The sequence below is a fragment of the Cynocephalus volans genome, chromosome 11 (genome assembly GCF_027409185.1).
Source record: "Cynocephalus volans isolate mCynVol1 chromosome 11, mCynVol1.pri, whole genome shotgun sequence".
Classification (NCBI taxonomy): Eukaryota; Metazoa; Chordata; class Mammalia; order Dermoptera; family Cynocephalidae; genus Cynocephalus; species Cynocephalus volans.
Window position 1 is genome coordinate 31,367,501 of NC_084470.1, and position 13,872 is coordinate 31,381,372.

General features: G+C 35.2%; 1 protein-coding gene across 2 annotated transcripts in view; it reads right to left on the bottom strand.

Moving 5' to 3' along the window:
- SATB1 (SATB homeobox 1) overlaps positions 1–13,872 on the bottom strand; it is a 76,914-nt gene that overhangs the window by 25,119 nt on the left and 37,923 nt on the right. For both annotated transcript variants that reach the window (XM_063114196.1, XM_063114197.1), the window contains exons 8-9: positions 12,983–13,195; positions 4,798–4,953 (exon numbers count right to left, since the gene is read on the bottom strand). In XM_063114196.1, coding sequence (XP_062970266.1) covers positions 4,798–4,953; positions 12,983–13,195 — 369 coding nt within the window. The remainder of the gene's footprint in view (positions 1–4,797; positions 4,954–12,982; positions 13,196–13,872) is intronic.

Below are 13,872 nucleotides of genomic sequence, written 5' to 3' on the forward strand. Positions count from 1 at the left end.
TAAATAGGAGGCTACACAGGTGAAATCCTGTTGCGGCAAAGTCTGTTACATGAACATTCCAAAAGAATGAATCAGCACAGAGCTTCCATGAAGTGTAATTTAATTCTAACAAAATAAAAGATGCCTTCACTAACATGCTGGAATGCAGAATACAAAATGTCATTGGTTCCATGATTTTATTCCTGGATTTTGTCAGTATAGATTCATATTCCCGGCAATGAAACTTACATTTTTTAGCCCTATTTCTAGCCACGCTGATTTGGGACATATGTCTTAAACTTGCATTGAAGACATTCCAATCACCATCTAAGAACTTCCAAACCTAAAGATCAGAATGATGCTTTTTTTCAAACTTATGAACCAGGAGAGCACTGAAGCATTCTTTTTTTCCCTCTTTCTCATCTCTCTCTCTCATCCTAGAGGCCCTGAGTCTTAGTGACAAAAGTGTCTGAAAAGCAGATGGAAGAAATCAAAAGGCTTTGCATTATTTGGTCTCTTCTACTAGTTGTGCTATTTTTGAAAAGTCAGAAGTCCCTTTTTTTTTAAGTGTTAAAAACTATACCCATCAGTCAGCCGAAGTTGTAGCAGCCAAAAGTCCTATAACTCGTAGAGATTGCAAAAGATTATATTGAAAGAATGTTCAAATAGAATTTTCATCATCTAGTTGCTTTACCTAAAAGAAATACCCTGTTCAATAAAGCACTATGAGAGAAATCATTTTCTAAACACAAGTGGTGATGCTGGGTGGCTCTGTAAAAGCCCTTTACTTTCTTACTGCTCTACTGTATCTGCAAGCTCCACCTCTGCAAACAAGAAAATCAATGTAACAATTTGATGTACCAGGCGAGGCCGATGGTGTTGCTAATGTCCCCTTGCTGGACACACACCTTAAGTCTCAGAGCTCTCAAGGGGTTTGCTGTGGAATAAAATTAGATTCCAACATCTGCCACCATTAAGGAAAAAATTCCATTTCCATCTCCCCCATGAAAACACTATAACCAATGAACAGTAACTGAACCTTGATACCGTAATGGTTATTACCCGAATCGACTATTTTTTTAAAACAGTAAAATTAGCAAATTCTGCTCTCATAATTATTTGAATGTTATCAGACTAAATGTTTGATAAAATTCCAATATGACTCACTTTGAAAAACTGCTGCTTATTTGAATACCCAGAATATAAAGTGTATTCATTTGTAGCTACGCACACTATGTTTAAAGCACATCATCTTTTTAAAGTTTGCATTGGCCTGCTTTCCTAACCAAGCACAAAAAGTAGCCTACTTTTGGTTTTTACTCACATATTTTATTCAGACATTTCTATTAGAGTTAAAAACAATCTCATTTCTATTATTCATTGAAGAGAAGAGATAATACATGTGAAAGGGTAGAATATACACGCATTGGTTTCTTTTACTGAAAATACTTTGTGCATTAGTCACTGCAAAGCACGCTTTACCTTTTAAAATGGAAGGTATTTGAGATACACAAATACATGATAAATAAATCACTCTTATCCATGTGGACCTCTTGAACCTCTTGCTTAGCACATTATAAAACATGATCCATTTGGATACAGTGCTGTATAATTTTAAAGCTCCTCTGCATACATTGTTTTAACAATCTCAGGCTCAAAAAGGTTAAATAATTTTCCAATATTATAGTGTCGGTGACAGAACCTGCGCCACCGCTCGCATCCTTGAGCATACCCACCACCTCCATCAAGCATGAAAAAGTCGGGCTCTGAGGGCCCTACTCTGGTCAGAACCTGAGTTCATGGACATGTCAGCGATGAAAGGAAAGCACTCACTGCTACTAACGACTGTCCAATATCCCTAACTCCTCTTTCCTGGAGCAGGGTATAACTACAACATGGATACTGCCTTGAACCCTGAGTAGGTAACTAAAACAGTAGGAAAGATGCAGAGAATTTGGAGTTAGCTCTACTATTTATAAGTTGAGTGACCTCATGTGTAAAATGAGGAAAATAACAGTAGCTCATGGGGTTACTAAATTAAACGTAAGTAACATATAATGCATGACAAGGTCTAGCATGAAAAAGGTGATGAATGTGAAGCCAAGCCAGAAAATCAGGGTGAGGCACAGAAGCAGACGGAGGTAGATGGGCTGAGACAGAAGAGACTGGCTCTTCTCCTTCACATACATTTCATCTTGGGGAACCCGCTGCCTTGGTCTGACAAGTCCTGGCACATATATCTGAGGCATAAATAACGATTTTAGAAGTGAAGAAGTCTGACCATGAAAAAAGTCAGTTTGCTTTGACAATTTTTTTTTTCTTTATTTAGTTTGTTAGTTTTTCTGTTTCCTTCAGAAAACATCATGGCAGGAGAACAGACCCTAAGTACATGATCACCTCTCCTTGTGAAGTGAGATTTGCTGTTAGTGATACATACAGCGTTTGAACTGTCTCGTTTTTAAGTAATCATCAATCTTTGTACACATTTTCTTAGAGAGGGTACTGCTCACATCTAAAGTGAATAACTAAGAGAAAACTATAAAAATGCTCTGCTAGGAAGTTAAGAAAATTAGAAGTTAGGCATCTGAGGGAACGAAAGTTAACAGTTTGCTTGACCTCACAGCCTACAATTGGCCCCTTGGATTCTCTCTCAACCAGTAATGAGGAGATTAGCTAAAAGCTTTGGTGGTTTTGTGAAATACACCATCTTAGCAGATGCTTGGAAGTTGCCCATCAATATTGCTGGAAGAGACTCCTGAGGAGCTTTGCAGGACGGGGGACAAAGGTAACATTATCAGCCAATTGCTGCTACTTTCTGAATAGCTCCAAAATCAGCAACTCAGCCCAGGTGGGGAGAATCTGGGGAATCATTTAAAAGAAAGAATGAAGTCAAAGGTAGCCAAGGGGCTGTTAACCAGGAAGTTATACCACAGTCAGAAAAGAAACTAGGGGTGGGGGACTAAACTGAATTAAATCAGTGACAGGCAATTAAATGACAGTTACTGAAAAGTTTTAATATTAATGTTTGATTGTTGTGGAGATTTAGGGAAAGTGTTCGGCCCTTATAGGAAATGTAGTCTGTTGATAACAGAACAGGTCAGGAAAGAAAAGACACAGGATCAGAAAGAAAGGCAGGATAATATATATTTAAATATGAGATCCTCATCATAATTAGACTAAGTAGCCAAAACAAGAATGTGCAGAGCGGTTGGGTGGGGGGTAAAGTGAGAACAGGACATTTCTCCTTAATGCATAGTCTTGGCATGTAAATGAAGACATCTGAAGAAGCATACAGGTTTGAAGCGGCTCTAACATTCTATCATAATTAGAAACATTTCAAGAGCCCTGTAATTTCCAATCAAAATTACAGTAATTTCCGATATACAAGCCATGATTCATGACAGAATTTTACATTCCATGAGAGATTACGGTGGCCTGATGTATGACACGCTGAGTACAGCACTAACATAAACAATTCAGTTTAATGTTTAAACAGCACTTGATGTTTAGAATCTCACAATAAAAGAAACATATTATTGTAGAAATTATCACTTTGACAAGTGATTGAAGGGTAGGCAGGCATTTGGCCTATAAAGCTATAATTTTTACAGTCCACAGCTTGAGTTTAATCATTTTTATATAACATTTCCAAGATATCCCTTAAGTATTTCATCGAGCCTATAACTTAAACAAGAACATTTTTCTAAAGCAAAACTCACATCAAGTACCACTATTAATACTGCTAGTGTAAATGTTGATATAGTAAAATTTTAGGAAAAGACGAAAAGAGACAGTATTATAAATACATCACATTGTAAATACTCCCAGGATTGTATATTTTATCAGAAGTTGACAACAGCCAGGCTGTTTTATAAAAGAGAGTTCATTAATGATAATGAAAATATACTTGTGTAAAATTTCAAGTTGTTAAAGTCTCACCTGGAGCTCTTGATTGCCTCTAAATCTCACCTTGAAAGTGTTATCAACTCCTTTTGTGAAGGGGAAGAGAATTTAGTATTCTTCTTGTCCTTTAAAAAGTATTCTTGGTTTTGGAGAAGGATTTATACATAATTATGTTTGTTCATATAGATGATTTTACTTTTGATGAAGATAAATTCTCAATATATGAAAATTAAACTAATAAATGACTGCATTATCTATCCTTTGTTTTTTTCTTGTTTTGCAGAGATTTGCCACAAAAACAAGAAAAAACAAAGAGATTTGCAGCTTTTCCTGTTCGAGTCTATCCAGCTGTAAATTCAGCAGAGTTGGAAAACTTTTCTAATTGTAATTCAATTTGTGTGTCTTGTATACATCTACAGATAATCTAAAATCATTAATATTCAAATATATATATGTGCATGTGCCAATTTGTTTTAATGAGGACACCTAATAGTTGTAGACAGCTGAGTTGGAACAGGAGGAACTATATGATGTTTGTAATATTTTAGGATGGAAGTCAAGATCATCTAAGAAATAATGAAACGATAGTAATTCCAGTTACTTAGTCTACTGCAACAGACAAGACTGAGAGACTTTCTATGTACATTACAATATTCCTCTTCTGAAAACAACTATTGATTGATTCAGGGATTTACTGAGAAATCTTTGGTCTGGAAAGTTGTCTGTTGGGAGAAACAAAAAGCAAGTGCCTATAACCTAAATCTGAACACTGTTTCATCTTAGAGCTCTGCAAATGATACTGGACATTGTGACCTCTCAGTGATGCAAATTCATGTTGAAAATAGACACCCCTTTTAATGAAAATTCCACAGACATCACAGATAAACATTTTCAATGCCTAACAGAGGCTCTTACCTGGCTTTTGGTTGCTGCAACCTTTGCAAACAGTGCTTGGGACACTTTAGCGCGCTTCATTTCCTGCTGAATCTCATCATAAATTGAAGCATTAATGTTCATGGTATTGTTCTCTGGTTTCCCATTCCTCTCAGTGGCAATAGTGGCTGTTTTCACCTACAAAACATTTTGAACATGGCTGTCATTTTTCATTGGCCAAATTGTTTTGAAGCTTTTCAGGCTCAGGATCCAAACTGGACATTGTTGCTCTTTTTATGATCCAGGTGATCAACAGTGCAGTCATTCAACATTAGTTATTACCCCGAGATCAGATTGCTTAAGTTAAGGAAGTCACACTGTAATACCGCAGCAACTGCCAGCTGACAGCCAGGAATTATAATGACATAAAGTAAGTTTTCTGGAAAACGAAATAGTTTCAAAGACTTGCAAACCCTAAACTAATTGTCTCCCAATTACCTTCCATTGCAATCCTAACAAAGGAAATTCACAATTAAAATCATAATGCACGGTGCTGTATCTTCACTGAGTTCCCGGTGCCTAACAGACAATGGCATCACTAATAGCTATTACGTACTATGGCCTTTTTAATTTTAGACTCTTTTTTATGACTTTTCCTCTTATGTTTCATTTTAAAAATCTTCCATAACAAAGCCATTTACAGAACTGCATATTTAAATCTTCTATCCATCCATGAAACAGGTAGAGTACCTTGCTTAATTATCATAAAGGCTGGTTGCATTTTACACGTGCATGTCCAAGCTGTTCTGTATAATTATTTCATCCTTTTCCTGGCACTCCTATATATAATTATTTCCTTTTGACTTGCGAAACCAGACAATAAGAAAATTTTTCACAATATTTAATAGAACATTACTGTAAGTTACATAAAGTATACCATCAATGACTTTACAAATATGTTCAAAATGTATAATCTTGAGTGAAAAAGTAGTATCAATGACTTTGGTAATAATGATAAACAGGTATCAGCAGGAAAATGCCACAAAGTTTAAAGGAGAAAATCAAATCTTAACCTCAAAATTTATTTATATTATCATTAATTTTTACAACTCCAAGTTTAATTTTTATTTTGCAGCTGTATAAATCAGCCTGAAAACACTTTACATATGAACTATGCAGCTGACTTTTCACTAGGAAATTGATAAAAATGTAAATGAAAAATTTCTACAGAGGCAGGACCATTTCTCCCAGCGAAATGATTAAGGATCTTACTTTTTCGGGCCCTCTAGAAACTTACCGTCTTGAACAATTTCTCATACAAACTATGAACAATAGATAATGAAATGCATTTTAGGATAAACAAATGATTTTTTCTGGCATTAATGACATGCCTCCCTAGTCAAACAGCAGGTTTATTTCATTCTATCCCCAAAATATTTGGTAAGAAAAGAGGTACAGAAGTTACCCTAGGCTATTCAATTCTCTGGACTTAAAGAGTAAATATGAGTCCCCTTTAAAATGTACCTTCTGAATACTTCTAACGTCTAGCAGGTAGCAAAATAATTCCCTTCTTGCTTATTCTACCAAGGACAGGATAACACCAGGAAGTAGTTGGACCACAGGCCTGAAGAGGACACAGCTGGTGAAGCAGGCCAAGTGACAACACTGGGCCTCACCTCCTTTAAACTATCAGCTTACATGGCAAGAGTCTAGGCTAGATCTCCAGAGTTCCCTCTCCAGCTCTGGGACTCTAGTAAGCAAGGGCACTCACAGAGGTGTATTAACGACTGGAGGCCACTAAAAAGGCAAAGGGACTTTGAAGCAATAATCTACTAAATGCCACTTTAGGAGCCAGAAGAGTTAACTCATTACCATAAATTGCCCACAAAGTTGCTTTGGTGAGATTCTAAACTTTGCTTTGGGGTGGTCTTGCTTTGAAAAGGCAAGGGGATAGATTTGATCACCCCATGGGGTCCCTTCTAATACTTATTTTTCTCACTGCTTAAATGAAAGAGAAAAGAAAAGCCATTTCAATCACTCTGAAAATTGAATGTTATGGAAATGGAGGTACAAAGTCCAGTGCATTGGAAGAAACAGTTCCTTGGTAGCAATCTGCTTAACAATAGCTATGAGAGGAGGCTTTGGAAAATTGGTGTTTCAGAGTATTTTAAAATAATTTTCATTCCTTTGTAAAAATTATGTTTAAGAATTTATTTTCGAGGTGGGCTGTAATCTTCATTTCAATCCTGTGATTTTGTTTCTAAAAATTTCTGTTTAATTTTTTTTATAAAGCAATTGCAACTTAAACCAAAAAGCAAGAATTCTAAGTCATAAAAAAATCAATCATTTCCTAGTAACTAAGACACACTCAAAACACAAGTGGAAAATAATACATAAAACACTTAAAAAAAGAATGTGATGGCAAAACTTTATAAAATATAAAGTTAGAAAGTATCTGTATTACTTATTTTAAAAATATTTAGAAAAGCTCTTCTTTACCACGTTGTTGGCCCAGATATACATCTTATCATAGATAAGCTATTAGAAGTCTGGAATCACATTTCTTACTAAACACAAGCTATTGCTTAAGGGGAACTGACTTGGACAGCATTTCAAAAATATGAAAGCTAAATTTTTCCCCAGGTAAAAATGGAAACAAAAATCTTTTATACCTCACTCTACTAAGTACTATTTTAGCTTAGTACAAAAAAAAATCTTCTTTAATCCTGGTTTAGCTTTTAATATTATATCACACATTAAAATTCATAAAGTAGTTCATTCCAGGCAAAACAAACTACTCTTCAGCTCTTCTCCGCAAATAGCACAGAAGGTAAAATAAATGCAATTGCTTTCTGAATAGCTTTTATCAAGGTAGGGCTTACTAGTCCATCATTACGGCGGCGCCGGGAAGTTATTACAAGTAGTTGAGAACTGGAACTTCTACTATTTACCCTCCCATGTGGGGATAGGGTGCAGCACTAGGGTCTACTTTTTATTTCACTAAAATTGTGCAGCAAAACACAAATTTTCCAGAAAAATTCTATTTTGCTTCTTCATGGATTGCCAAATGCATCAAATAATACTTTTAGGTTACACAAAATGAAGTCTACTTGGGTCTTGACTGGTGAATGTACTGCTTTTTGACGCATGAGAAACTGCCTGCGAGCAAGCACACAGCTCTCACACAAAATTTAAAGTTTTATGTAGCTTTAATAATTCTGATAATAAACGCTGATATTTACTAGTTGTTTATTATGTTCTGGGCATTGTGTTAACATATATTAACTTCTTAACCCACATTACAGCCCTGAGTAGGTACTATGATTGCCCCACTTTAAAATTGGGAAAACTCTGTTAAAAACAAAATGGTTATGTAATTTGACCAGAGGGCAAGGCTGAGATCTGAAGTTAAGTCTGTCTGATGCTAGTGCTTATATCTTAGAAACCATGGAGTTATACCAAGTTCATGATGTTATTGGGTCTTCTTTACTTGGAGAAATTATTATTTTTTTTAAGACATGGTGGACATGCTTTTTAGTGGCCCTTTTCTAAATCTAGCTCATTAATGTCTAATTTTTAGTAACTAATAGTTTTATAATTAATATCAACAATCCAACCTGAATTTTTCGAGGTATGCAAACTATAAATGTTTTCTTAGTTATTCTGTATAAGAAATGTGTTACTCTGTGGCATTCTCATTGGTGATAAAAAATAGTTCCCACTCTCAAATTTTTATATATTAACAGTGTCTTTAGTACCATGGTTTGATCTTTCTAGATACTTCTTCCTTTTGTAGGAACAATATTAACTATTTTCCAAATCTAGATTTTAAAAGGCCTCCAGCTTTTAAAAGATGAATATTAATGGAAGCATTTCAGAAACACATACATGAGATGTTAAAAAAATGTTGTTCCCTGTACCAGCCAGCCACCAAAACAAATGACTAAAATAATGTTGTTCAAGGGATCCATAACAAAACTTTTATCAAGTGTTAAGTTCCTGCCTGTAACTGAACTTGAAATCAAGACAAACCTATGTTCCATTATATTATTGAGGGATATGTTGTAAAGAGATGGAAAGGTACAGATATACACCTACCAGATTAATTACATATTCCTTATATAAACTTCGCATATATTCTAAGGCACTGTTATATTACACCATAGTTTGGAAGAAACTAAAGAATTACATAAAGAGATGTAAATGATGAAGAAAAAAATAATTATATAACTCATGTGTAAGTTATAACTTGATTATTATATGCTTTCAAACAGTCCTTATGGAAAAGGAAATTACTAAATTAATTTAACTCCAAACGTCACATATATTAAAATACACAAATAAAACCAGGATAAGCAAACACCTAAGGTAGAAATCATTAATTTAAAACTGATCTGTTCTGTAGACTGGATCATTCTCAGAAAGTAATAATTACTACTAAAAAAATTCCTCTAATAAACTCATCACGTAAATTTGTAAATTTGCAAAGCATAGTCAGAAAAGAAACCTTTAAAAAACAGAGAACCTTGGAGGGGATTGGATTCTCTGATATTTTCATATGACCAAAATCTTCCCAAGTGGATCATTTGTCAAACATTTATTCTATCAGGACAATATTCTCATATGTGTTCCTCTTCCCCATCTAACAATAAAACATCCCTTCCTTCATAACCAAAAAACCAAAAGTACCCAAGTTTCATTTCCCCCTTTCTAAAATAAGTTTGCTTGTATTCTGAGTAGGTGGCTTGAGGTAGAAGAGCGAGCAAAAAAATTAATAGGGGAACATGAAATTTTTTTGGGGGGGGGGCAGCTGGCCAGTATGGGGACCCAAACCCATGACCTTGCTGCTATAAGGCTGCACTCTAACCAGTGTTGCTAACCGGCCAGCTGGGAACTTGAAAATTTTGATTAAACTTTAAACTTGTTTTTTTTTTCATTTTTCTCCCAGCAAAAAAGGTTGGTATTGAGGATTCAACAAATTAATGTATGTGAAGGTGCTTAGAAAACTGTGAACCATTATCAAGTGCAAGGTATTCTTATTTCTTGAATTACAGCATGTAGTTGTGAAAATATGCTTTTCAGCAAACAGGTCTGACCCAGAGCATACTGCTCCATGCAGAGGACAAAGCACACGGCATGGCTATCCCTACTGCAGCATAAGGGACATGTCTGCACAGGAGTCATCTCACCTTGCTCAGGCCTGCCAAGAGCTCTGCTGTTTCCCAAGGCTGATCTAGGTATCTCCCTGGTGAGGTGCTCCTAGGAATTATACCTGGAGCCTGACTAGCCAGGGAAGCCCTTTCTTGATGATGACTTAGAATCCAAGTTCCTTAATAGATTAGGTCCTCAGTATGGTATGCATCAGGGACATTCCAAAATCATCTTATGTGTCATCTGCACTCTACAAGCAGCTCAAACAGAATCCAGTCTCTCAGGCCTAAAGGCAGCCTGGATGTTCTGTGAGTCACTAAGGGCCTCTGCCTTTAATAGACAGTTCTTTAGAAAGAAATCAGAGTTCAGGTCCAAACCAAACTCAAGATTTGTCTCAAAATATGTTTCAAATCTCCTCATCTTGGGAGAAATAAAATGCACAGTGATTTCATATAGACTCTTCTCTGGCAAAATATAAGATTAAAAAAGACAAAATTTTGCAGTCTATTCCTGTATCTATGGTTTCCTCTATTTTTCCTTCCATTTCAGTCATTTGTAATAAGCACATTAAACTCTTACTTGTGGTGTACTGGTTCCAGTTTAAGCATGATTTCAACTGCTGGAAAACAGTACTAATACAACTGCTCTATAAATGTTCTTTCAAATTGAAAGTACTCATTTTGCATCGATAATACCTTCAATACATAAGTAATGCAAAGGGATTTTCTGTGAGGCAAATAAGATACCCTAAAGATTTATATTACAGCCGTGAAATAAAATTACACACATACATACACATACATCAAATAATCATTTCAGACAACCAACAATACTGCATTACTAGAAACATTTTCTTTGAAAGAATTTCGCTAAGAATCTATGGTATCTACATACTTTAGATGTTCATCACTGGGTGAATACCCCAGCTAATAAGGACTTGGTCTCAACCTCTCTTGAGAACAAACAAATATAGCTACAGGTGGTTCAACCAGTTAATCAACAACTCAGGCCAAAATAAATTATACATATTTCTATCCCAGCTTATCAGTGCATAAGGCCTTTAAACATATATATGAGGGTACTTCAAAAAGATCATGTAAAGGATTGTATTATCTTTTAATTCTATTTTCTGCAAACATTTTCAAGTACCCTTGTATAGGAGAGCTACGCAATAGTATCTTAGCAGAATACGGGGGAAAAAATCGCTTAATAAAAATTAGTGTAACTTTGGCTAAAGAAAAAACTTTGATGAATAAAGATAACAGAATTACATTTAGAAAACAAAACCATTAAAATACTAGGAAAACTGGAAAACAAAAGCTGTACTAAGAAACTATTAAAAAAAAAACAAAAGGTCAGTGTTGAAGTTCATGTAGGTCTTAAGTAAACCATTCTTTTATTAGTATTGAAGATTAAGTCTTAAGTAAAATAACTCTATGCAAAGGCCTGTCAGTCATGACCACAGGAGCAAAGTTAACTGATAACGGTATTATAACACTAAACATGGCAAAAAAAAAAAAAAAAAAAAAAAAAAAGTGTTAAACCAAAGTACAGTTTTTTTTAAATTTAATCACTTTTACAAAAGTCATATATGTATAGGGCTAGCCAGTTAGCTCAGTTGGTCAGAGCACCACCTTATGACATCAACGTCAAGGGTTCAGATCCTCATAATGGCCAGCCACCAAAACAAAAAAGTCATGTGTGTGTGTGTACACACACACACACACACGCACACACACACACACACAGGTCTTCATTCTCTACCTTAAGAAATATTTTATAGAAGGTTTTACAAATCAAACTCAGCAGCTGTGTGTGTGTGGGCAGGTGGGTGTGAATGTACTGTGTACAGATGCCATTCTTTCCTCCTAGAGAAACACGACTTTCCTGTCCACAATTACATCGATAACTTAAGTTTGTTCCTAAAAACACCAGGACCAGATAGATTTTCATTACATAAAATGGAAAAAACAGATCTTTGTGAGGATTCCAAAAAAGAATCTTTTTAGAACATTATGATAAGCAGTTTAAGATCCTCAATAAGTAGCTAAATATCATATCTCTTCCTTCTTTACAAAGTATCTGTAGCAGTTTCATTCTTTGGTGTTGAAGTTTTTTCTGGATTTCTATACCTGAAAATGTACAATTACTTTTTAATATTGATGAATTGAAATAACATTAAAATATAACTTCTTTATGACATAATGTTATATGAATACTTTGAACTTGGTTCCACATTCAATTTCTATCCAGTTTTAGCTGACCTTATTTTTATTAGTTGTGCATGCCACAAATACAATACATAAGAAAATACATTTGCTTATGGATTTTGAGTCTAATCCATTAGTTATCAAACTTTTATCTAATGGCTTGCACTGAAAACTAATTTCTTGAATTTTCATAACAGTTATGAGGCTACTTTTTAAACTTGATTAAAAAATAACCCAATACAGATGCACATACACAAAGCTACCTGAAAGATGACTTTTTCTTCCTAAGTAGTACAAAAATTTGGAGAAATAGAAAATGTGCCCATTTCTGGGAATATGAACAGAATTCCTTATCAGCCCCATTTAAAGCTGCCTTCAAGGATTGTATTAAACTTAATTATGAAAGATTACAAACGAGATGATGTGTAATTGGTACCAGCTGCAGTTCGTATTGGAAAGCATAAATACAAATGGAATTATTTATTTTTATTTATTTACTATTCAAACGGCGGTTCTAAAACTGATAGGGATAAGAGTGACTTTTTTTCTTCCTATGGAGTTTAAAAATACTTCCTTCCTTAACAATACTAGTAGAGACAAATACCCCATTTAAAGGCTACTTTCACCCCAAAGAACCCGCAGTATGAAGCAACACAAAGCAATTTTCTTTCCTCTAGCTAATTAGTGGCTTATTGTTTTTATACCAGGATTAGTGATTTGGGACCAAATTCTCCTCAACCAACTCCATAATTTTTTTTAAAAAATTATTTATATCTACCTAATTTCTTGCTGAGATTCTTTCCCAAACATTAAGGAAAAAAAGAAAAGCAAAAAGAAGAATGGCGAGGAGGAAAAGGAGACTGCACCTGCGGAGGGCGGCTGGGCGGTGTGCTTATCAGGGGGGCAGGACCCATAGCCGAGGCAGCATTCAAGCTCCTTTCCCTTTCGTCCTGGTATATTCGGTCTCTTTCAGCTTCTGGTAACTGCAAGAAATTCTGCATAGCCCGAAGGTTTACCAGCAAAGACTGGGATGCAGTCTTGGGGTCCTCTTCCTTTCGGAGGATTTCTGAAAGCAAGCCCTGCAGGGAATGAAAGACACAGGGTGAGCTTGCTCTAGTGCTCTGCCCAGCCAGCGCTGAGCTCCCCTTTTCTTCTCCACTCTGTTTAGAAAATGAACAGTCAGAGGCATTAATTCTGCATAGGAATATATTAGTTACAATTGAAGTGGTGGAGAAGAGAGCCTCAATTGTATTCTTAATTTTATTAAGCATCTGCTTTACATATAACATAAACTGAAACTGCCTAATTGGTCTCCTTCCTTTGAGTAGCTTAACTTGCCATGAAATCTTTCACAGACAGATGATCGAGGGAAGTTAGGAATAAATGAAATCCTCATAATACAACAGCATTAAACTGTATAGTTCTCAAGCTGCCTAGACAAAGGCAGTGGAATGCCAACAGCCCAATATATAAAGATACACAGACATTTCTTGACAAGTAAGCAGAACTTTAAAAAAAAAATCAGAAAATGAATTGTAACATATTAGAAAAAAAGAATTATTACTAAAGTATCACCTAAGACTTATTCTATATTTTCACAGGGAATATTTTAAATTTTTCCTTAATTTTTAAATTATCAGATTAAATGAAACCAGGTGACCCTTTCAATTTACCATTTAAAGGGAACCACACTGACTATCCCAAAGGATTCTAAATGCTGTTTTGTTATACAATACTGCTGGGTAACAAGTTGAAA